The sequence below is a fragment of the Simochromis diagramma genome, unplaced genomic scaffold, assembly GCF_900408965.1.
Source record: "Simochromis diagramma unplaced genomic scaffold, fSimDia1.1 OVJJ01000565.1, whole genome shotgun sequence".
In the NCBI taxonomy this organism is placed as follows: Eukaryota; Metazoa; Chordata; class Actinopteri; order Cichliformes; family Cichlidae; genus Simochromis; species Simochromis diagramma.
Window position 1 is genome coordinate 3,058,501 of NW_024387304.1, and position 26,447 is coordinate 3,084,947.

A 26,447-nucleotide genomic window follows, 5' to 3' on the forward strand; every position below is an offset into this window, starting at 1 on the left:
TTTGCATTTCTTACTGTTACTTTTTTATTTCTCACTAAAAGGGACGGTCAGTAAAAACTAATAAATTCACCCCATAACATTTAAATGTTCAGCTTTAGCATGTCACACCTTTCAGTACCACCTCCACGTTACACTGTACTGCAGAACTGGTAGTCTCCAACATGCAGAATCAAAATACAAAGTGCGAAATCAACCATCACTCTATTAAACAGCAATAAGATTGAAATGCTACACAGGATCAAGGAAAGTACATTCAATATTTAGCTTTACAATTGCACAGAACCCCAGAAAAATGAAGTTTACCTGCATAAACACTCCACCACATACTTGAAATGTGCGATTGTTTTTTAATCACTCAAAGGGCATGCAGGTTAGGTTTAGCTGCAAAAGCTGCCTGGCTTATAAAATGTACAAACTTCTAATACAGCCAACAAATATGAATGGAGAGTTGGAACAAACTGGAAACCTAGTAGCAAATATTTCTGTCATTCGTAAATGCAGATACTGAATGTACAGGATTTGATGGTTAAGAATTTAATACCAGTTTCTTCTACAAATTTTTTTTCACCTTCTTGAGGGAAAAGGAACCTGTCACACTCCTGGAACACAGTGACTTATGATGCATTTAACTAACAGCTTAACTCCGGACGAAAATATATATTTCATCCAACATTCAGAAAGTAAATCATCCTCAAAAAATAACTGTAATGAAATCACCTGGTCGTCATTTTTTTGAATCATCAAAACATCTTAGGCTACGTTCACACTGCAGGCGAAAATGCATCAAATCCGACTTTTCTGACCCTATGCGACCCATATCCGATCACAGAAACTGAGGTTTTGGACTTGATTAGCATATGGGGAGACAATTCAAACAAGCTAAACGACTCCGTGGCCATATATACCTCTGCATGGAGCCACTGGTCCAAACGAGGCCATTGTTAAAGCACGGGCTCTCTTTTTTTCTCAGTGTCGTTCTTTTCCTAATTAATTTTTCAAAATTATGTCGGTTATGACTGTGCAGAAACTGATAGACTGCTGAAACAACACCTACTAGCTCTGTAGCAGCCATTTTTACTTCCATAAGCAGAGCGCGTTGTGTGTGACATCTTCTTTTGCGTCTTCTTTTGTGCATGCTTTGAGGGCCGTGAACACTAGAGCGCATTTGCTGTTGCATTTTATTTGTCGTGTGAACAACCAGACAAAAAAAAAAGAGTCGAATTTGATCAAAAAATCGGAATTTAGCATTAAGACCTGCAGTGTGAATGTAGCCTCAGTCAACCATTCAGTACATATAGATCAGTCATTGCAATAATTAGTCCAGCAGTCCGCAACCCCCAATCTGTGGCAAAACTTCAAATTAATCTTCAGGCTTAAGTCCACTATGGTCATCCAGCTTAACTTAAGACACAAATGTTTGTTGGAAAACAGCCTGAGTCATTTCGTACCGGGCCGCGAGAGTTGAGGCTCGGGTGTGAAATTGATGGTTTTCAGGGTTTTCTATCATTAACTCAGTTAACTGGGTCTTTTCCCTTGTTGTAGCTGTGTGTCTTATTTGAAAATATTTACGCATTATCATAGCGACCAGCGAGCATTAAGGGTCAGAGAGGAGGATGTTACTCTCAATGTTGTTGGCGCATTTCGGGAGGATGTTGCTAATGAAGTTACACACTTCTGGTGATAATTTGAAATCACAAATTAATAGTTTGCCCTACCAATGTTGTCAGATAATGGCGCCTGACTCATCCAATGCTTTGTGAAAAATACCCCAGTCAATGGCTAGACTGCGAAAAAACCACAGCAAGGGTCTAAAATGTTTGGCATCATAAGCAGACTCCTTAGAAAGGAATCCACCTAAGACTAATGAAAATAAAGTATGTGCTAAATATAATCTTCCCTCACCAAATTTCTTGATGAGTTTAAGCGTGCAAACATGTCTCTGAGACAGTACGAAGAGCGAGGTCAATCCGTCGTGCACATCAAGAGAAACAGAATTACACCTTCACTCCACATCAGCAATGAGTAAGCACTATTCATGCTTTTAAAATACTCCTGCTATCTTCCAATGACAGCGGCAATGATAAAAAGGAACCTTTTAATCAATCTGTGGCAAAACTTCAAATTAATCTTCAGGCTTAAGTCCACTTAATGGTCATCCAGCTTTAACTCAAGATATGAATGTTTGCTGGAAAACAGCCTTTCTGACATCACCGCAGGAACGGATGAGGACAGAAACATAGATCCAAGACAGGTGGGACTCCAACATGATGTGCATGGCTAAATTTGATCAGAGACCTATGTTCCCCAAGCAGTCATCATTCTCACTGCCTCAACATCTGTCTGTTTGATGAAGGAGCAATTTTTAATAATCCTGCAGGTTCTGGTCGTGGTTCTGGTTGTGATTCTGAGAAGGGGGCAGCAGGCAGGTGACATGGCCGATGCCTTTGGTGACGCCCTCCCTGAAGAGAAGCTTAGCGCCCAGGCGCAAGTACTCGGGGTGTTTGATAAAGCGGAAACGAACAACAGCTCTCTCGCCAGTACGCAGCTCATCCTGCAGCAGAAATCCAAGGTTACATGATGTGGTTACATAGAAGCTTGAAAAATAATCATGTATTATGTAATTTCAAACCTTTCCATGAAGGCACTCCACAGTGGCAGTCTGCCTGACATTACCAACGTGTATGGTGACCTGTGACCCCCGACGGAAAGTCTTGGCATGGAAGAGCAGGACAATGGCAGCTTCAAACTGACAGCAGATGGTTGGGTTCATCTTGGGACTGACCATCACCATGCCCTGTAACACCAATAACACACTGATGTAACCACAGGTTGTTATCAGCAGTTGTAGAATATTTGCAGGTCTTACAGGTATCAAAAAGCAGTCCTTTATCCATTAGTGCGCAACTTGTTACGAATAAATTGAAATTTTCCTACAAGTTGGTTGTGCACACTCTCAGACATTTCCAGGTGGTAGAATCCAAAACTAGCTTCTATCATCCATAAGTTCAAGCTCACAAGAGAAATGTTTCATTTTTGGACAAATAATATGCCCACCTTCTAATACACAGGTTGCTATTTGAAGAGCAACGCTGGGTTCACATCCATCAACATATAAAAGTTGTCAAAAACAAATGTATCAGCAATTTAGCATAAAAACATTCGATGGAAAGACAATACACTTTCCTCACATCAAACTATGCAAGTTAAGTGCAATATTGTCTCCTGTTGTATTCAGTTTGAATATTGATGATCTTTCTGTCAAGTTAAATGAATGTAAGACTGGGTGTATGGTGGGTAACCTCCATGATGATTTGGTCATTTTGTCTCCCTACAGTCCTGGTTTGCAGTAGTTACTTAGTTTGTGCTAGTTATAGTGCCCGGTATGATATTGCTTTTAACCCTAAAAAGCATGTTATTGTGATTGTTACAACTAAGGAGGATGACAAGGTAAATTTTCCATCTTTTCATTTAGCAACCAAGTACTGGATGTGGGGAACAACGTATAAAACTTGGGTCATATCTTAACAAGTGATCTTTGTAATGATGATGATGATGTGAAAAGACAGTGCTGTGAAGGTGTACGAGCAAGCTAATATCTTGGCACATAAATCTGGCACTTTTTTTTAAGCCTATTGTACTTTAAAAAAAAATACGGGTCATTTATGGTGTAATTATAGTAAAGCCATAACCAAAGCCAAACTGCAAGTGGCTTTTCAGGATGCATTTAGAATTTTCCTTAGACTTCCAATTTGGACATCTGCAAGTCAAATGTTTTTCATGAGCAACATCCCACCTTTTCATGCCTTACTCAGGAACTATATGTGCCAATTTATGTGTCATTTGAACGAGTCAAGAAATTCAATAGTCTTGTGAGTTTTGTCTTTGTTGTTTTTCTTTTAATTATATGGACAAATTTTCTAAAAAAATACAATACAAAGCTACATCATCTCTCTGAACTTGTGTTCTCACCACTTGTGGTGTCTGCAGTTTCACCAATGACCTTAAAAATGTGCAGAGACCAAAAATGTGAATTTCTGTTTGGATTACCAGGAAGTAATCAAATTATGGTCAGAAAAATTTTGTGTTTTGTAACCTTGTAACCCAAAAAATCTGAACACGTTATGTTTGTGCATCCATAGATAAGAATTTCAGTGTGCGTAAAAAAGATTTGTGTTTGTAAAAAATAATTACAAGTTAAAGCTGAAAGGAAGAAATTTCTGGTCAAAATTTGCACTTTTAAGTTGAAACTCACACACAAGCAAGGGAACTTGAGCACAGAGTTACAACTACGCAGTCTGATTTACAAGTACAAAATATTTATGACCACAGTTAGAGCCCATAGTAATCTGATAACAGCAGCTATACTGACAGCAGTCCAGAGGTGCATGAGGAGATGACCTACAAGGGTACACTGTGCAAATTTAAACTGAGTGAAGTTGTTGAGTTTTAGAGTCACAGAAGAAGTCACTATATCAAGGAAAGATAAATTGACTGAGACACTTTGTATGTAGGATTTGCAGAGTTTTTACTTCCTAGACAATTCTTGCATGTACGTTAGAACATTTTGGGTTGTCGTCTGTCCTTGCCAATTATAGAGATCCTTTCCTCAACACATTGGGGGACAATTCAAAACAACCGTTGCTTCAAGTTACTTCTTTATATTGCAAGGTAAAGATCCTGAACTAATAACAGAATACTCTGTATTTTTAGCATGAGTCTGGTCTGTGTTTCGCAGAGAAATTAAACACCATTAATAAATTTGAAAAACTGCGACCATGAAGGTCGACTGCGATCCTTCCCTCTGTGTTTTCCAAATTCTCAAAGGAACTGGAAAGTAACTTCCAGTATAAATAAAAGAGAGCAAACAAAATATGCAATATACACACACAGAGATGTATGAATTTGTGCAAGTTACATTAAAAAAAACCAAAACTGAATCCCCCTTTAAATCATCTCCTACATCCTTTCATGTCTTTAGGTGGCCTCTAACCTTGCGCAATAGTGAACGGTCAAAGTTTCCCAAAGCCAGCGTTGCAGCCTGTCCAGCCCTCAGCACTCTGCAGGCAGAGCGGTTCCTCTGGATACTGCCCACCTTCAGACGCAGAAAACGGCCCTCATCAGTTGGACCCACCACCAGCCTCTCACCCTCCCTACACATTCCACTGAAACACAGACCGTCACACAAACACAAACTGTTCTTAGTGTAATGCACGGCACTTTCCATGATTACAAACACCTGGTAAAATGAAAAGCTGTGATATATTATCAAAGATTCTATTCTTATAAAAGTCATGTGTTATATATATCTCTATGAATATTTGGGGTTCCCACTGTTTCAAGAATAAAATGTAAAATAATATTGACAACTTATTAAAGCAGACAGTGCTATCTCACCTGTACAGAGTTCCTCCAACCACAGTCCCAACGTCAGGAACTGAGTAGATCTCATCAACCTTCAAACACAGAAACGATTAAATGTCAGTCTGCGCTTTCCACACTCCAGCATGCAAGTCACACACACGTCTCTACCACATTCTATTAGGGGCTGGTGTGTGTGTGTGGTGTGTTTTTGTTTTCTTTTTCCTTTTGCGGCGCAGGGTAGGCAGGGCGGTGATTCGCAGGATCACCAGCACACCTGTGGCAAATCAGGCCGGAGCTTTTATAGGGAGCTGACATCTGGTGTAAGAGTATTGCCTCTTCCACAAGTAGTAACGTGCGAGTTCGCTCTCTAGATTGGAATCTACGACCTGCCGAGTGTTTTAAGATCTTATTTTCCTTCCACCAGCCTGCCTCGCTCCCCGACTGCCTGTCTGTGCCTCTGAAGACTGTTTAATCGGTCTGAACTGGGAATCACCTTGCCTACCAATTCAATTACATTCAAATTCTTAATTACTTATTCCCCAAAGGGGAAATTTGTTTAGCAGCAAGACAACAATAAGAGCAAACAAAACAATAATGTTAATAATAATAATAACAATAATGATGATAAAAAGCCATTAAGTTATTTGACATTAAGGAGATGGGTTGCACCGCGAGCAGCCCACACACTCCACCTGCCTCAGCCTTTGTTCCAGTTAAACCTCTTTCCGAGTCTGTAACTCAGTTTGTGCCAAGTAAGCTCACCAACTTTCCTCCTAACTTATTTTCATCCTTGCCTTTTGTGTTCAGTCTCTAATTCTGTTCTGTTCTCCTCCCATAGACCGGTCGAGTGCCCTGCCAGTTTTCCCGCACACCCCCGAACTGTGTTTGTGTTTTCTCTCTCTGTCACTGTGAATAAAACACTGTCACTGTGAAACCCCTGGTGTCTGCGTGTTCTGGGCCCACCACAGTTACTACCTAACACATTCTTTACCCTATACCAGGGGTCAGCAACCTTTAAGACCCAAAGAGCCATTTGGACCTGGTTTCCACGCAAAAGAAAACACTGGGAGCCACAAATACTTTTTGAGATCTAAAATGAAGATAACACTGTATATACTGTTTTTTACCTTTATGCTTTGTGTGAACAACTAAGGTGTGTTGCTTATGAAATCCTTGAAGTGCTACAGAGAAAATTACATTTTATTTATGTAATTAACACATTTTGAACTCTTAAAGAAATATAACAAAAGGAAAGACAGCCAGCTGAACTAAAATGATCCAGCAAACAAAAACTGTTGTGAGCCGCCAACCTTATATCGCCTTTGTGCTTTTGGAGCCTTGACCTGATTTTTAAAAAAGCACTATGCTGCTAAAAGAGGAAAAATAGATATTTGCAAAATTCTGCCTAAATATGTATTTTTCCTGGTTAATGTGTGTGGCGGGGCGTGGTCTGCAGCACCGCTGCAGGGGAGGCGGACGCACCTGAGCGGCAACCACGATCACGCCTCACCGCCTTAACGTCTGTGCCATCTATGCTGTTGTGTTGTTGTTGGTATATGTCGGGCTGTGAGCTGAAAAGCTACAGCCGGCTGTATGCGTACAGCAACCATGTGTGAAAAGTGGTCAATAAAGAGATGCTGAAAAGCATGATCATGCAAACATTGCCGGGTCTGCCGTGATATGTTTACAATGGGACTTCTGCTCCTGAACCTCTGCGCACAGCGTCTGCAAATCGGGGCTTTCATCTTTACGCAGGACTGTAAGCTGTCCTCTGTGAGGCGTGAGCGTGTTTGTTTTTAACATGGTTCACGCTGGAGAACAGCTGCTGACATAATGTGGATCCGAAGGTCCATAATTGGCCTACCTGGGGTTGAAAGTCTCGATAAATGCACGGCGTTTCGGCGGGTACACCGGCTTCCGCGAGTGTGACGCTTATTTTAAGTGATGAAAAAATAATAGAATACAATTGTATTTTTATATTTCAATATCACAATAATCTTCCAATTAAAAAAAGAACTAACATAAATAAATTACACTTCAGCTAAATACTTCTAATTTATTTTCCCAAACCACACGGAGCCGCACTATAAGGACTAAAGAGCCGCAGGTTGCCGACCCCTGGCCTCTACTTACACTGTGGTAAACAGATGCTGCACAATGAAGAGTGGTAGTAAGACTGCGAGTGCAGCTGCAGTAATGTAATAATTCATCTGCTTGCTTTCCTGAGTGTTTGGCTGCTAGTCTGTTCGTTACTCCACTGCCACTTTCCCATGCTGTGAAACTCAGTACTGTCATCATTACACTAATCCAATCATCTTCTTGCCCGCCTTCTTTAAAGCCAATCAGCCACTCTGTGTGGTTTAAATCTCAGTGCTCTGTCATTCCCTCTTTCAGGTTCTCATTCGTGTAACCCGATCAGAGCTCCATCTTCCTCACCACAACCATCTAGACTGGGAGAGGTCTTATCCTAACTCTTGTCACGCCTGAGAATCTTTTCTGCCATGATGGTCCATCAGAGTCTAATTGCCAAATACATTAGTTTATCTGTCACAGTAAATCATGTTCATATCATCCAAATGATCTCTAGTTATTGAACTGATGTTGTGGGGAGACATATCTGTTTTGGTACTGTGGGAACTCAACTTCCTTATATACACACGAATATAAGGAAATAAATATTTCAAATGTCAAAATATCTGTAAGGGAAATAATTACATTTAAGTTCAAACTTGGTTTGGTGTACGGTTATAGGAGGTTAAGTTGTGAGAGGTATCTCAATTCCCCTCATATGGTCCCCAGGCAGCTGAACTGTGGCGTGAAGGCAATAAAGTAAAATTAAAGTTAAAGAAAAGTTAGAGTTAGGTTAAGGTTAGGTTAAAATTAATAAAGTTTCGGGTACTAGGGCTGTTTGATTTAACGATATAAAAATGTCTATCGTTTCCTATTATGCTATCGTTTGTTTCGTGGTGTCGCAAAATAAACTGTTTATGGCAATATTTTCATGATTTTGATGGTCATTGTAGTGGCTATATCAATTTCATAAAGTTCTCTCTTTCTCTTATGTTTAATATAACCACACCACAGATGGACAAGCAACTGTTTTTACGTGTTGTCGTTAGCAACAACGAGGTTAAAACCATGGCGTAGCTCCACCATCCGCTTGTTTGTTTTGCACATAAACCTTTCACAATAAAGTTCAAGATCCTGTTGAGACTTTTCAAAATAAACCGAATCCCGTTAAAGAGTGTGCAGAGTGTTTACAGATGAGAAGCAAAAAAGAGCCGCCAGGTGCTAAAAAATAAACCTTAGACTCAAACGTTAGAACAGGCTTTTCCCCGCAGCACGCCGTGTAATAAATAAACTTAAACCTAAAAATACCAGAATAGGGAGGATGGTGTCATCCTCCCTATTCTGGTATTTTAAAGAGTACTTAGCGGAAATATTAAGCAACCTAACCTTTTTCAAGAATAATTAAATAGATTCAACATCTTTCTTCAACAAATTTGCAGACTGCACAGATGGTACCTTCCCAAAGGAAAAAGTACTTTGGCTTACTAGGGTATATTAGACTTAATAGTTACTATATACAGTAATGGACTTCTATACATTTTACATCACATTAAAACTTTGGGTGTAAGATTCAGATAATTATTTATTAAAAGCTAGACATTTTAAATGAGAATAAGACAGAAAAGCATTTCATTGTGCCCTCCTTTTCCTGTTAATGCCCTACCTGCCCCCCTGGCTAAACTTTGCTAGACCCGCCCCTGCACAGTTACCAGCCATCAGCTACGCAGAAAAGGATCCTGGTGTAATATTAAATAAATTCTAAGAACAGCTTATCAAGCTTAAACCTGCTGCTGTTGTTTAGCCTCTTTCTTGCGCAAAGTGGGCGATAAAGAAACAAGAGGGACGGAGTCGTGACAGAAAAGCTGATCAGCCGATTATTGATCAGTTTCATGATTGAAGTAGTGACAGGAGAGGGAGGGGGAGAGAAGAGGCAGTCGCTCCATATATCGGTTGTTAAGCTTAACGTGGGAATGCTTTACAAACATTCTGAGATGAACTTACACACTTGCTTTACTGCTCTCTGGGATAACTTTCTCGGAGATGAAATGCCAGTTTGGTAGCGAGGCTCCAAATACTCAACCACACCACTGAGAGGTCTCGCACGCCACAGCTGCTCTATCACGTGATGCATACTGCTCGACGTGCTAAGATTATGAGATGAGTTACGCCATGTCACAAGTTTTGTGAGGTGCTTTTGTGATATTTAATGGATCGGATAAAATTTTTTATTTCTCTCCGATATCCGATCCAGTAATTTAGGTCAGTATTGGACCGATACCGATACGTAATATCGGATCAGTCCATCTCTAGTGTCATGCATCGGTTAAACCCAATGACTATTGGGTTTAACCGATGCATGTTCAATAATGAAGTACTGGGTAAAGTTATACTGAGGATAAAGTAAATCTCAAGGAAATTAATTTAAGTCAGGGCTATGTCACCAGAAGTGATGGAAAAAAAGCATATGTGTGTATGTGGGTTTGGATACCTGAAACTCAGTGAGCTGCTGCATCAGCTCTTCCTGCTCCTTGCTGTTGCTCAGTGGAGGAAGGATGTTCAAAAAAACCTTCAGGAGGTCCAGATTCTCACCAGACACACTGGAAAGGGTGAAGATGGGTGTAATGCTGCAAATGTGCATACACACATACATACACACACACACGCACACACACACACACACACACACACACACACACACACACACACACACACACACACACAGTGAAGTGAAAATTCAATTAAGTACATCATTAAGTGTAATATTTTTCCACTGTGGACATACAGATAAGTGAATTCACGATCATGAATAGATTGTGAATTCACCAACACAAAACCATTCTTAATAGAAATACAAGTTGATAATGGGATAATACACATACTACACACAATGTTACACCTCGGACACATAAAAGTTGTTGTGGAAATCTCTGACCAGTATCAATGGAGAACAAAGTAACTACAAGCTCCTGCTCCTGCAACAGAACACAAAGTGCTGTAATCAAATACTGAGCCACAACAAAAGACATAAAAGTATTTCATGTATGAATGACTTTTACTTTTAAGATTTACAATACAGTTTAGTGCAACTACTACGTAGTCATTATTTTCCTGTATAAATCGTTGGTTGTTATAATAAAAAATGTCAGTTGAACATATCATATAGCAGACACACACAGTGATATTTGAGAAGTGAAATGAAGTTTATTGGATTTACAGAAAGTGTGCAATAATTGTTTAAACAAAATCAGACAGGTGCATAAATTTGGGCACCACAAAAAAAACCCCAAAATCAATATTTATTAGATCCGCCTTTTGCAGAAATTACAGCCTCTAAACGCTTCCTGTAGGTTCCAATGAGAGTCTGGATTGTGGTTGAAGGTATTTTCGACCATTCCTCTTTACAAAACATCTCTAGTTCATTCAGGTTTAATGGCTTCCAAACATAGACAGCTCTCTTTAACTCACACCACAGATTTTCAATACTATTCAGGTCTGGGGACTGGGATGGCCGTTCCAGAACGTTGTACTGGTTCCTCTGCATGAATGCCTTAGTGGATTTTGAGCAGTGTTTCAGGTCGTTGAAAGATCCAGCCCCGGCGCAGCTTCAGCTTTGTCACTGATTCCTGGACATTGGTCTCCAGAATCTGCTGATACTGAGTGGAATCCATGTGTCCCTCAACTTTGACAAGATTCCCAGTCCCTGCACTGGCCACACAGCCCCACAGCATGATGGAACCACCACCATATTTTACTGTAGGTAGCAGGTGTTTTTCTTGGAATGCTGTGTTCGTTTTCCTCCATGCATAACACCCCTTGTTATGCCCAAATAACTCAATTTTAGTTTCATCAGTCCACAGCACCTTATTCCAGAATGAAGCTGGCTTGTCCAAATGTGCTTTAGCAAACCTCAAGCGGCTCTGTTTGTGCTGTGGGCGGAGAAAAGGCTTCCTCTGCATCACTCTCGCATACAGCATCTCCTTGCGTAAAGTGCGTCGAATGGTTGAACGATGCACGGTGACTCCATCTGCTGCAAGATGATGTTGTAGGTCTTTGGTGCTGGTCTGTGGGTCGACTCTGACTGTTCACCATTCATCACTTCTGTCTATCCGAGATTTTTCTTGGTCACTTTCTTGCCACTTTGAGCCTTAACTTGAACAGAGCCTGTGGTCTTCCATTTTCTCAATATGTTCCTAACTGTGGAAACAGACAGCTTAAATCTCTGAGACAGCTTTCTTTATCCTTCCCCTAAACCAGTGGTTCCCAAACTTTTTTTGCTAGGCCCCCCTTTGTTTTACAAGAAAAATGTTCGCGCCCCCCCCCCCTTCTCGCGCACGCACATGCACGAACACATCCTTCAACCACACACACCCATATTTGCAGTTTCTTTCACACCTCAAACATTTAGTAAACAATTAAGCAAATACAAGTAATCTGCAATAAATGACAGGTAGTGATAAAATAAACTAAAAAAATAAATGTATCGAGTGGAAAAAAGTTGGCGTTCATCCTCCAGCTTCACTGTGCTAATGTTATGCTAACATAGCTGTGTCGCTAGCAATCACGTAGCACAACATTATATACCAGGTAGTCTAACTTCAGTAACCCTGCAAACGCCACTGCTGTTTAGTTTCCTGTCTTCATTTATGTTGGAAGTGGTAGCAGAGCTGTACGTTTTAATTAGTTTCAAAAAGCTCTCAGTCAGAACATGGTATGTCATGTTTAGGTGGAAACTAGCGAGCTAACTTCCAAAGCAGCAACGCTGATGATTTTCAGGGTTCGTACGGGTGCTGGAAATCCGTACGAACGGATAAGAGGAGAAATAATTCTCATTTCTCTCAGTGTTCGTTTGACTTTGGGACCTGAAGCAGACGGAGTTTTGGACCCGGATTACTCCGCGAAGCTCCTTACTACGGCAGCCGTAATGCTCTGATAATCCATCAAAACATTTTTTAACAGATTTCTGCACGCCAAAATCGGTTCGAGGTCAGTAAGCACAACCAGAATTCATACATAAGGCACACTCAATTTTTGAGAAAATTAAAGGATTTTAAGTGTGCCTTATAGTGTGGAAAATACGTTATACAGAATAAAAGAATATATTGCGATATATATCGTTACCGCACGTGCTTCAAATTATATCGCGATATGGATTTTAGGTCATATCGCCCAGCCCTAACTGTGTGTGTCTCCTATATGATATATTTAACTGACATTTTTTATTGTAACAACCAACGATTTATACAGGAAAATAATTACTATTAACAAGGTTGCCCAAACTTTTGCATCCCACTGTAGGTAGAACATGCAAGGTCACTATTACAGTGCAATATTAATATTAGTGTTCATTAGTTTCTTTTCCTCCGTATTACCTGTTGGTGTCAGTCTTTGCTTTGGATGTGCATGAACAACAACATTGTGGTGATTACCCAAAATGCAATGCGATTCATGAATTCGACTTTAAACAAGTTTTCCGAAAATGTTATCATCCATTATAGAACAGCTATTTTGTGCTTTGTGTATCGTAGCAGTATTTCCATGACCTTCACTTATCATTTCTGCAGCACTATATACTGCTTTATCTATTTATTAGTGAATTTTTTAATACTGCTGTATACACTGTACAATTAAGCTATTCCCCGCCATACACAGTAGCTGATAAGTATTGAGTATTTTTACTCACCATGTGGACTGGGTGAACTGCTGTGCTGCACTCACAGCATCGTCAGGGTTCAACACCACCATGGGCACCTTGTTGCAGCCTGGCTGCTTCAGAACTCGCTCTAGTTGTCTGACTGTTCGCTCCACAGTGCCTCGGGAACACAGGTCCACTTTACTGACTACAATGAAGATAGGAACTTTCAGCGCCATGGCCAAGCCCAGGTGTTCCCTAGTTGTACCAGCTGGATGAAGGAAAAAATAAAATACTCAATTACCCAGAACACTTGTCTTGTGATGTTTCGCATCTTATGTGCATAGGAAATCTAAACGTAACAAGGCAGTTGGATCCAAGTGAGAACAATTCTATTTAATTTTTAAATATTCAAATTATTTGTGCCTAGAAAGTAGTCAGAGGACTCTGTACTATGAAGTGAGTTAAACATACCTAGGGTACCTGTCAGTTATCTGGATTCACTTACCAAAACACTGGTAACCAGGATTAGAAGTTGAGAGGAAAAAAATTACTGTATAGTCGATTATTGTTAAAATCACTCTGTGTCTTAAATGTTATAGGTTAGTAAGACTAGAAAAGAGGTGCTTTATTACTAAAGTGTACCCTATTTGACACATGAAGTAAAGCTTGTAAAAATGCTGGGTGTGTTAACAGACTTGTCAATGCCTCTATCATTAAGTCACGGAAGAATCTGATGAGGTGTAGATGAGTATTCTGTTTGACTAATGTTTAAATTTGCATAAGACAGTTTTAGTTTTTATTCTTTCAGCTGCAGCCCAGATGGTCGCATAATGGTCTGAAAGCAAGTAAAGAATAATTATAAAAACAAAATTCAAAGCCCTTTTTCCATTAGTACCTACTCAGAGCAAGTCGGCACGGTTTGCCAGTTTTTATAGGGTTTTCCATTAGTTCCTATTACCAGGTACTTTTTAGTATCTGCTCGCCCGGGGTTCCAAGTGATCCAGACAGGTAGCATACAAGTGTGTTTGGACAGACAACACATCTCATTTGTTTCTTGTATCTTTTATACCACGTCATGACACCTCTTTTATCAAACAAACTCCTAGATAATGTCTTCATCAAATGAAACCCTACACAATCAAAGAGAAACCTGCTCTGTTCATAACGTACAGTGGGGCAAAAAAGTATTTAGTCAGCCACCGATTGTGCAAGTTCCCCCACTTAAAATGATGACAGAGGTCAGTAATTTGCACCAGAGGTACACTTCAACTGTGAGAGACAGAATGTGAAAAAAAAAATCCATGAATTCACATGGTAGGATTTGTAAAGAATTTATTCGTAAATCAGGGTGGAAAATAAGTATTTGGTCACCTCAAACAAGGAAAATCTCTGGCTCTCACAGACCTGTAACGTCTTCTGTAAGAAGCTTTTCTGTCCCCCACTCGTTACCTGTATGAATGGCACCTGTTTGAACTCATCATCTGTATAAAAGACACCTGTCCACAGCCTCAAACAGTCAGACTCCAAACGCCGCCATGGCCAAGACCAAAGAGCTTTCGAAGGACACCAGGAAAAGTATTGTAGACCTGCACCAGACTGGGAAGAGTGAATCTACAATAGGCAAGCAGCTTGGTGTGAAAAAATCAACTGTGGGAGCAATCATCAGAAAATGGAAGACATACAAGACCACTGATAATCTCCCTCGATCTGGGGCTCCACGCAAGATCTCATCCCGTGGGGTCAAAATGATCATGAGAACGGTGAGCAAAGATCCCAGAACCACACGGGGGGACCTGGTGAATGACCTGCAGAGAGCTGGGACCAAAGTAACAAAGGTCACCATCAGTAACACACTACAACGGCAGGGAATCAAATCCCGCAGTGCCAGACGTGTTCCGCTGCTGAAGCCAGTGCATGTCCAGGCCCGTCTGAAGTTTGCCAGAGAGCACATGGATGATACAGCAGAGGATTGGGAGAATGTCATGTGGTCAGATGAAACCAAAGTAGAACTTTTTGGTATAAACTCAACTCGTCGTGTTTGGAGGAAGAAGAATACTGAGTTGCATCCCAAGAACACCATACCTACTGTGAAGCATGGGGGTGGAAACATCATGCTATGGGGCTGTTTTTCTGCCAAGGGGACAGGACGACTGATCCGTGTTAAGGACAGAATGAATGGGGCCATGTATCGTGAGATTTTGAGCCAAAACCTCCTTCCATCAGTGAGAACTTTGAAGATGAAACGAGGCTGGGTCTTCCAACATGACAATGATCCAAAACACACCGCCCGGGCAACAAAGGAGTGGCTCCGTAAGAAGCATTTGAAAGTCCTGGAGTGGCCTAGCCAGTCTCCAGACCTCAACCCCATAGAAAATCTGTGGCGGGACTTGAAAGTCCGTGTTGCTCGGCGACAGCCCCAAAACATCACTGCTCTCGAGAAGATCTGCATGGAGGAATGGGCCAAAATACCAGCTACTGTGTGTGCAAACCTGGTAAAGACCTATAGTAAACGTTTGACCTCTGTTATTGCCAACAAAGGTTATGTTACAAAGTATTGAGTTGTATTTTTGTTATTGACCAAATACTTATTTTCCACCCTGATTTACGAATAAATTCTTTACAAATCCTACCATGTGGATTCATGGATTTTTTTTTCACATTCTGTCTCTCACAGTTGAAGTGTACCTCTGGTGCAAATTACTGACCTCTGTCATCATTTTAGGTGGGGGAACTTGCACAATCGGTGGCTGACTAAATACTTTTTTGCCCCACTGTATCAGTTTGCGTTAAGGCACTGGAAGAACAAAAGAACCCTGCTACAATCACGTCCAACTAGAAACAATATTCCTACAAAATTTACACATAGAATTTTTATCTTCTGGACATAGTGATGCAGTTGTTAAGTCTCTAAAAAGGTTCTTGGTATTCCTGGGCCATTTTTTCTGGAGTTTGCATGTTCTCAATTGACTGGATATGTAAATCTGTGGCTTACCCACAGGTTTTAGATATTAAAAAAACACAAAAAACAAAATACAGGCTACTTACCAATACCAGTGTTAGCGCTCACCACCAGCATGGCAAAGTCAGGGCAATAACTTGTGAGGCCGAAGATGGTGGTCTTTAAATACTTGTGGTGTCCTGCAAGGTCGATGAAGGTGATCATCTTGGAAGAACTTTCGCAGATCTCCTCAGCTGTCCTGGACTCACTGTAGTTCACAACCTTTTACAGGTAACATACAAGACAGGCTGCACCAAAGGACAGAATTGAAATAAAACACGTCTTTTGTTTTGTTTTTACAGTTTGATTGTTTATTGTCAGGGATTGTTTACAAATATAAATATGCTAATACCCTGAGTTGTGGTGTGCAGCAATGGCAACAACAACCACAAAATGTTTTTTCTCTACCTGACTGATTTTTAAGAGTCAGGTAGAGAATCAATTAGGCAGCACATTAAAAATATACATGCCAAATTTCAAATGCTGTAGTTCTTCACTGTGTCTGACACACTGCATTTAACACTATGGTGAGAGGCCAATCTACAAAGCAGAAATATGACCCATGAAATAAATTAGTGAATATCTGATATATAGTTGTAATGAAAAGTTTCCATACACTCGTCATGGGCATGATGGTAATTTTGGGCTTCTAAAGGGGAAATTGTTATACACCATAAATCTTTATTATTATTATTTTTTTTCAGGATTTCATTAGAGATTGTGAAGGCAAAATATATTTTAGAACCTACTAATAAACAAAAGATAATAGAATACAGTCCTTAACACATCTAAATAATTTAGCAATGGTAAAAGAAGAGCATTATGCAAAATTTCAAACTGAACTTTAAATAAAGTTACAAAGCTGTTTCAAAAAACAGAGCAAACAAAAGTTAAATGTCCCACATTGACCAGATGCTTCTGGCAGCAATTAAAAAGATCCTGGCCTACTTCTGGCTGAATATTAGACCACTCTCTAGAATTTTAGAGTATTTGAAGTGATTTTCTTGAAATCAATTTGGCTTTTAAGCATAGTCCACAAATTTATATTTTTGTGTTGAGGGTGTGGCAAAGACCATTCCTTGAAGCTTAATGTTGGCCTGCTTTATCCATTCCAAAAGCATGCTCCAAAAATGTGACAAGAAATTTATATCAAGTTAAAAGACACTAGAACCCTCTACACCACTTGTTAAAAGATTTAAATTTGTTGTTTATAAAGTCATTAAAGATGTATACTGTATAATCATTCCACCCTGGAAAAAGCACAGTTCAAAGAAATCACTAAAAGCCTCAAGTTAGCATGAATTCATGTCCATAGTGAATGTAAACTTCTGAATATTGCTAATATCCTAAGTGGCAAAGGGATTACCTCTCCTTTGCTGTTGAAGCCCAAGATCTCAAAGCTGATACTGGAGGTGCGTCCGGTCTGGATCTCATGCAAATGTCTGAAAAGGTTGAGCCGTGCACGGCCTCGTCCATTGTCCAACTCGCCTTGTGTCAGGACACCCAGCAAGGTTGACTTCCCAGAGTCCACATTGCCTAGCACTGCCACCCGCAGATCCAGGAACTGTTGCAGACCAAAACAGCAAGACAGAAAATGGGATCATATTTTCATAACCATTAAACAGCATTGTTTAAAGAAAGAACCCTTGGTGCTCTCTATAGTTAAAGCCTAAATGGGCAATGCTGTGATCCTTTTTAGAGTATTGCTGTATTTTGACACCACTGTTGTTTTGCCAGATTCAACTGGACTCTTTTTCCTCTACCATGTGTAACAGACAGACTCTAACCTGCTGATCATCAGGAACTTTTCGAACAAGGACTTCTGCAATTTTGCGCGTGTTTCTGTCTGAGTCGTAGTCAACCTCCCTCTCTCGGAGGAGAGTGATGTCAGCCCCGACTCTGAAATGAAAGAAAAAGACTTAAGTTTTATCATTCAATTTTCATTTAGTTTACACTGATCCCAATCAATTTACTGAGCAAAGCAGTAATAATTTTTCTTAGACGGCTTCTCCCAGTTTCAATTTATTTCAAACAGTGACTGGAAACCTGCCTAATGATTGTAGATTTATGTACCTAAGAAAATGTAATTAGGGATTCTGTGTCATGTGTGGAAAGTTAACTACAAAAATTAAAAGTGCTTTACATTACTATCAAAAAACAATTAAATAAACAAACAAACATTAGAACATTCAAGATTAGCAAGACTGCTAATGGTGAGTACAGCATAGAGTTGGGTATTTAGTACTTTAAGTAAGATTGCGATGGGATATGTCGCATTACATATTTAATAATCAATACTGATATACTGAACCTTCTCTAATTCCAGAGCTTAGTGTGTGTTAGAAAGTGCTGAGTTTTGGACAATGCCTGTCCAGGGGGTTGCTGGACATTCTGAACAGGGCCCGACTGCAGTAATCCAGCCAGGTGGTGACAAAGCCTTAATGGATGAAGTTATCTGAGTCAGTGAGTGATGGCCAAAGTTGAGAGAGATTGTGGCAGATTCGATATAAGCCTGGACTTAAAGTGCAGAGTCCAAAACAACACCCTGGTTGTGAACTTCTGGGGAAAGTGAGAGGAGGCGTCTGTCTGCGACAATGAGTGGAACACCAGTTTTCCACAGTAGGGCTTTGGGGGCCAGAACCAAGAGATCAGTTTTATTACTATTGATGCTGAAGTAGGTTAGATGACATCCATGTTCTGAAGCAATGCAGACATTTGACAAGCAATTGCGGGGGGAACTGGGTGGAGGGTTTGGTGCTGAGATAACATTGTGTGTCATCATCATAGGAACACAGGCAGAGACCATGGCAGCACATGATCTGACCAAGAGAGAGCATATAGATGGTGAAGTGAAGGGGTCCAAGCACAGAACCTTGAGACACAACGTGGTTAACCAGGGCAGACGGGGAGTGGGAGCCTTCTGCAGTGACAAACTGTGTTGGGTTGGAGAGGTAGGACTGAAAGCAGGAGATTACAGTACCAGTGAGGACAAGATATCTGGATATATGTGAAAGCTGGATGGTGTGAGAACAAGTGCCAAAGGCTGCAGAAAGATCTGGGAACTTGAGGATACTGATGTGGCCAAAATCATCTGTCATGATGTCATTAGCTATTTTGATAAGAGTAGTCTCAGTCCTGTGGTGTGTTCTGAAGCCAGACTGTACGGATTCATGGAGCTCGTGGTTTGACATATATTGATGGAGTTGGGTGGCTCCTTCCAAACTTTCATGTCATGTCAAGTCATGTCACCAGATGAAGCACTGTTGCTGATAAATAAATTTGTTAATCTAGTCCTGATGTTTTTGTTAACAGTTCAGTTATTCAGGAGGGGCTCAGATAGGCCGATACTACTTCACATTGAAAGGAGCCAGCTGAGACTGTCGCCTCCTGGATAGTTTTCAGGCTAGGCATGTCCAGCGTAGACCCAGGACCTACTGGAGAGATTACATCCAACAGATGGCCTGGGAATGGTTCGATGTTTCCCCAGAAAATCAGGGTCAGTAATCTACATGTTACACTGATCCATATTATGAATGAAGCTTGCTAACCAAGCTTGCTAAGCTTAACAGATACTTAGCATGCCACCCTGTCCTCCAAACATAGTAATTTCTGGCTGCAAAAGAACCAGCATGACACTAACATTGTGGAGTCCAAAACTAATGAGTGACACCAGAGTGAAGACACTTATATATATTCTTTGGTGACGTCTTAATGTCAGCAAATAAATTGTACAAGATGACCTACTTCTCTGCCATCTTCTTTAAAGTGTTGAGTGAGGCCTTCATGTCAGCCTCAGTCAGGCCGACTAGCAGACCATTGTCTTCTACTCCTATCTGGTAGACAGCTTCGCCACGGCCCTCCTGCAGTCGCCACTTCAGCTGTGTGGCCAGATGCTCAAAGCGGTACTGCGTGGGGTTGACCAGCTTCAACTACAGTATAGAAAATACATAATGATACAGGTAGTAAATGGCCACAGTTTAACTAGAGCACTGCTTGCATAGGAGTTCTGAGGTAAAATAAAAAAAGTCAGCTACACTAAATCCAAGATTTTCAAAACTGAAGCATTTAATTCTGATTCTGATTCAGAAAGTATTGATTATATTCAATTTAATTTTGACTCTGTCAGAAACATATACTTATGGTCATTTATCTTGGATATGTACCGTTGAAAGCACCCTCGAAACCTTGTAAATTACAAATATTTAATTCCAAACTATGTGACACTTTTTCTGCAATAGAGAAATAGTGTAAACTATCTAGGTATATAAATAAAGCTAACACTTCTGAGACCTCATCAGCATCACAGCAGATGCCATTGTGTCAAAGTAATTGATGATTAAACACAGAAAAATAAGAAGGACATTTTCCTGGCCATGTCTTTTTATAGCAGATAACCCCTCCCCCCAAGAAAACCATGAATCAACATATAGACATTACTTGTACAAACATTGATACTACTGAAAGTGAAAACCTACATAAGGGTTGTTGTTAATGTCTCTGACCAAACACTCAGAAACAGACTACAGGGTGGGCCATTTATATGGATACACCGTAATAACATGGGAATGGTTGGTGATATTAAAGTCCTGTTCAAGTTACGTTGAAACCAAATACACCATTGTTTTTCTTGTGACATTACCAATAACTTTGATGTGTCACATGGCCCTCTTCCTATTGAAAAAACAAAAGTTGTATCCAAGATGGCCGACTTCTAAATGGCCACCATGGTCACCACCCATCTTGAGGAGTTTGCCCCCTCACATATACTAATAACAGGACTTTAATATCACCCTCCCTCTAGTGGTATGTGGGAAGTCTGCCCCACAAATTTTTAAGATTAAATAATATACCATGTTCTGACTGAGGGATTTCTGAAAAATTAAAACGTACAGCTCTGCTATCACTTCCGACATAAATGAAGTCAGAAAACTAAACAGCAGTGATGTTTGTAAGGTACTAAAGCTGGGCTAGCGTGCATATAATGATGTGCTATGTGATGGTTAGCATAATATAAACACAGTGAAGTTGGAGGATGAACACTAATTTTTTTCCATTCAATAAAAGTTAATGTGAGGGTTCCCCATGGTTAGGGACCAATACAACTGCATGGCAGGATGCTGTAAACAAACCAAACTTTAGTCAGGAGAACAACTGAGATTATCCATCCACAATATGAGGTTAGTTTTACTGCTGCATGGGCTGGGCTGTAGTTATGTCATAAGGTTTTAAAAACTGAACTTTAAAATGAACAGTGGTAATAAAAACGGAGAAAGGCCGACAGTGATCACAGTCTTTTTTAGGGGCTTGTTCATATTAAAGAGAACAAGATCCAAAGCAATAAAACATGTTAAAAACAAAACAGCCTTAATAAACGCAGACCAGTTTGGACCTGGAAGTAGGGTTCATACTAGGGTTGGGCGATTGGACGAATATATCTACTATCGACAATAGGCTGAGCCCATCAGCGATCGTTTTTACAAGAGCGATTTATTTATTTGTTTGCCCATGAGTAAGTTTGCTAATAATGATGGAGCTAACACTGTTTTAACTCTTTCATCTGCGAGCAAATGCACCCTCCTCAGAGTGTGCCCAACTGCTTGTTGATGGAGCTGCAGAAGCTGGTGATAGCCTAGCATACTCAGCCAGATGGTGGACACGTACATGCTCATGCAAGTTATGCGCGCATAATACGTCTGTACAAGCAGCACACTGCTTTGATTACATCCTTAGGTTTACCTCTTTCATCCAGTTAAAAGCCAAAGAAATCCCAAATTGGCGAGTTTATACTTAATTTTTTTTAGTGCTGTCAGCTTTAATGTGCTGTCATCATGACTAACGCGATTAACAATTAACCCATCTGGAGCGCAAACTGAGTCAAAATCCCTGAAATGTCTCTGTCAACACATTTCAGGCAGTTTGTTCAAAGGTTTTTCATTCTGCTGTCCAGATTGGTTGAGCGTGTTAAAAATTTTAATCACGTTAATCGTGACAGCCCTAATTTTTTGGGGGGAAATTAGTTTGTCCATGTCAGTCCGTGCATGACTACATTGCTCTGCCCATCAAAAAGTCTGCGCATGCGCGGATATTTTGCCCATCGTCGATTATTGGACTGACGAGCTGGTACTCATTGTGAAAATTTTGAGAACCACTGCTCTAGTGGGCCCTGCCCAGCACAGTGGAATCCAACTGGCATTTGCCATAGAAAATGCCATAGAATACCAGAATTAGCAGATCCACCACTGGCAGACTGCAGTTTTCACAGATGAGAGCAGAGTTACCCTGAATACATGTGACGGTCTAATTCAGCACAGCTATCCAGCCCATAATCAGATGACAGAGATAAAAAATCTGATGTTTTTAAGTGGGCAGTAATCAATTTTAGGAACTGTAAGGAGCTTAGGAAGAAGGATGCCTTTATGCCATTAGGCTAAAATCAGACAAAATTCGGGTTCCTGCTGGTTCACCAAGTTTATTTCAAAACTTTGAAGATATTTTAGGAACCTAAAGAAAATACCTATAATAAGAATATACAGCATTTAACAACAACCTCACCACTGGGTGACAGTTTTGATGACCACATTTTTAGTGTAGTTATCAATACCTTCCTAGTATGTTAAGCATTTTATTAGCCCACTGCTGAATTAATTATTCATAAAATGGTTAAAAATATGGAATCACCCAATATTTGTCCATTTATGTGCACGAACTAACTAATCAATCTAAGATATGCAACATAATTTTCCTAGTCTTTTCCACAATTATTTAATCCTTTCTCAGATAGCTGTTTTTAGTAGCATCAATTGACTCTTATTTTTTTTTTTTTTCTTTGTAGCCAAACATGCTCTCTGTCACACAGTTGCTGCTGGTGGTAATAAGTTGGACTTTCTCTTGAGTTATCACATTCACAAGATTTTCTGAAAACTTGACATCTGACCTTGAGGTCAAGGCTACTGAGATTCAAACTCATTCAAGACTTTTAGCAGACATCAAACTGAAGCTAAATCCCTTCGTTCATGAGTTATCGCATTCACAACCTTTTGTGTTCACGCCATCTGCTTGCTCGTCGCCCAGCAGGTGATGGCAAGACCTTTTATGGCTGAGGGTTAAAAAACTTTAACAGCTTACAAATGAAAAGAAGTTCATCACATCATAATAGCTGACCCACATCCACCCATCCACATTAAGGGGACGGCTGTGGAGCGTGTGAGCAGCTTCAAGTTCCTGGGAGTCCACATCTCCGAGGATCTCATCTGGACGACCAACTGCTCCAAGCTGGTCAAGAAGGCTCACCAGCGCCTCTTCTTCTTGAGGACTCTGAGGAAGAACCACCTGTCCTCAGACATCCTGGTGAACTTCTATCGCTGCACCATCGAGAGCATCCTGACCAACTGTATAACAGTCTGGTACGGGAACTGCTCTGCCTCGGACCGGAAGGCGTTGCAGAGGGTCGTGAAAACTGCCCAGCGCATCGCCGGAGCACCACTTCCTGCCATAAAGGACATCTACAGGAAGCGGTGTCTGAAAAGGGCTGGGAAAATCATCAAAGACTCCAGTCACCCATCACATGGACTCTTCACCCTCCTGCCCTCTGGGAGGCGCTACAGGAGCCTCCGGACTAAGACCACCAGGTACTGGAACAGCTTCTTCCCCACAGCCGTCAGACTCCTGAACTCTGCCTCCTGACATCTGACCCACGTTAACACATGGACTGAACATACACACACCCACAATGGACAACTGTACCCTCAAACACACAATAATAACATGGACTGAACCACCACTCACAACCACCAGCACTTTATATAGCCTCTTAACTGCACTACTGTATAGTTCTGTGTAAATAATCATACGATAATTTTTAATTCTACAAGTGTTTACAACTTGCATAGTTCACATTTCTGTATAGCTGTATATCTCATATTTCTGTATAGTTTTTTTTCATATTTATATCCTGTTCATATCCTGTACATAGCTTGTACTCACTACAGCCTGTACATACTTACAGTTATAGCATATTCATAACATACTTCATACCGTGTACATTATAACATACCATAATAGACCCATTTCTGTAATATACTCACATATCTATATCATTGCTAATATATATTGTAATATATCTATATCATGGCTAAAACACTTCTGGATGGATGCAAACTGCATTTCGTTGCCCTGTACCTGTGACATGTGCAATGACAATAAAGTTGAATTCTATTCTATTCTATTCTGTAATTTGGATAAGAAACAGAAGGTTAGTTACCTTATATTCAATGTTCCCTTCTTCAGCCTGGAAATGTAGAGAAATGTAGGGATAAGGTTAGTTAACACATTAATGATATGAACAAAACTGTTCTAACTATAACATAGATCATGTAGTCAAAGGTATGTTGCCACCCTGGCAACAGTTTTTCAATTTTCAAATCCAGAAGAAAGTGTTCAACTCCCCAGAATGTTGGTAACAGAGACACTCAGCCATCATTCATCACTGCCAGGATGAACTAAAACACTAGAAGTCGCCACCCAGAGAGGTCACTGTGGGTGTGTTTCTCAACAGCAGGTATATAGCATATAGCAGCAGAATTGTGTCTCAACTACTTGTTTACCTACAACATGCTGTTGTCAGTTTCATAGTATAGGTCTTAGCATATGTATTGACTTAATGTGTTTTCATGTTTGAAAGGTTTTCTTTGTATTTGTTTGTCATCTTATACAGTCAGAAAAACACATACATATATCTCTGAATCTGCAATTTGTCATATTTATATGCTGTATTCTACTTATTGGAGGGCAGATTACTCTTTATATACTCCTTACATCTTGGATCTTTCTCTGTATTAGACATACAGACAAAAACTAACAAACAAAATGATTTAACTACATCAATCTGCTTTTTTCAAGATTTAGTGGACAACCTCAAATTCTGCTTTTTCAACTTTTCAGGGCCTGACATTTTTTGGGCCATTTTCTTAGTTTCTCTTCGCACACTTTTCATTAATCTAGTAATGTATGTATTCTGGATGTATTCATATATGTGTGTGTGTATTCTCATTAAAATCTTGCTAATGTATTTATTTAAGTGAAGCATCAACTCTAAACAAACACTATTACTACAGTCAGGTTTCCAGATGTGCTGTTACATATCACTGTGTTAAGAAAACATACTTTTAGCTAAACATACCTGCCAACCGGATTTAATAATAATAATGGATTGCATTTATATAGCGCTTTTCGAGACCCCCAAAACGCTTTACAACTCCACTAATCATTCACACACTGGTGGAGGCAAACTACAGTGGAGCCACAGCTGCCCTGGGGCAGATTGACAGAAGGGAGGCTGCCATATTGCGCCATCGGCCCCTCTGGCCATCACCAGTGGTGAAGTGTCTTGCCCAAGGACACAACAACCAAGACTGTCCGAGCCGGGGCTCGAACCAACAACCTTCCAATTACAAGACGAACTGCCAACTCTTGAGCCACGACCACCCCCTGATTTAGTGAAATCCTCCTGCAATTTCAGTTTCCTGCGATAAATTACATTGTGATTAATCACAATCTAATGGATTGCTCAGGCCACTTCCTTTATTAAGTGGATTAGTATCTCAATTCGGGATATAGTCAATTGCCTTTGCACTGCGTACTTCATTTTAATATGTTTTCTCAACGGTTTGCTATTCCATATATCTCCCACCATTCTTAACTTTGCTCCAGTCGAGCTAAAACGTATTTGACTATTATAAAAATGTAGAAAAAAAACACAGATTATTTTGCTGAATTAGTATTGCTGAATTCTTCACTTCACTTGATGAGAATGCGTCAAAATCTCTGGCCTCTGCGTGTGGAATGAGTTTTCTTCAAACCACAGCGGTAAAATATTGTTGTGTAAAATCAAGGTCATATAAGAGTATTTTCCGCCATGTTATAGGTAGCTGTATGGTGTAAACAAAGTGTAGCCGCAAATAACCTGCGCTCGACTATGGTTTGCTACAGTATCACTAGCTAGCTTAGCGGGCTGGAGGTCCCACAATCATGCCCAGGCTATAGAAGGGTAGCTACCTCCGGTGGTAAATACGGCGGTGGCGTTTTGTTCCTGTTGTTCTTTTTGTTCCTCCTTCTCTTTCCTCTTTTGCCTCTTCTCGTTCGCGACTTCTTCGACGTTATCCTATCATTATTACCCGAACCTGATCCCTGTCTGTCTCTGTTGTGTCCGACTGACACTGCACCACCTTCGGACAAATCCACCATCGCTAATCTTGGAGTGTCAGCTCCTAGCTTAGCTTGAAAGCGTAGTTTTCTGTGTAAGAGCAACTCACGGCAGTCAAATAAAATGTAACACTGCTCGGCGTTGTAACATCACGGCGTATAAAACACACGGCCTGTGTGTGTGAA

At 40.4% G+C, this 26,447-nt stretch overlaps 1 protein-coding gene across 1 annotated transcript; it reads right to left on the reverse strand.

The window, feature by feature from the left end:
- gtpbp2b (GTP binding protein 2b) lies at positions 1-26,447 on the reverse strand. The gene is made up of 12 exons (XM_040004243.1): positions 26,115-26,447; positions 24,322-24,348; positions 19,806-19,990; positions 17,849-17,960; positions 17,428-17,625; positions 16,109-16,283; positions 13,112-13,331; positions 9,920-10,055; positions 5,395-5,453; positions 4,991-5,162; positions 2,630-2,794; positions 1-2,551 (listed from the first exon to the last, which is right to left on the reverse strand). The coding sequence occupies exons 1-12, from the start codon at positions 26,301-26,303 to the stop codon at positions 2,363-2,365; spliced, it is 1,827 nt and encodes a 608-aa protein (XP_039860177.1). The 5' UTR covers positions 26,304-26,447; the 3' UTR covers positions 1-2,362.

Coding starts and splice junctions, on each gene's coding strand:
- gtpbp2b (XM_040004243.1), bottom strand. CDS start 26,303: ATGGTGGATTTGTCCGAAGGTGGTGCAGTGTCAGTCGGACACAACAGA. Junction 13,332..16,108: donor GAGCGCTAACACTGGTATTG/GTAAGTAGCCTG, acceptor TCCTTCATCCAG/CTGGTACAACTAGGGAACAC. Junction 10,056..13,111: donor CAGTTCACCCAGTCCACATG/GTGAGTAAAAAT, acceptor GCACATTTGCAG/CATTACACCCATCTTCACCC.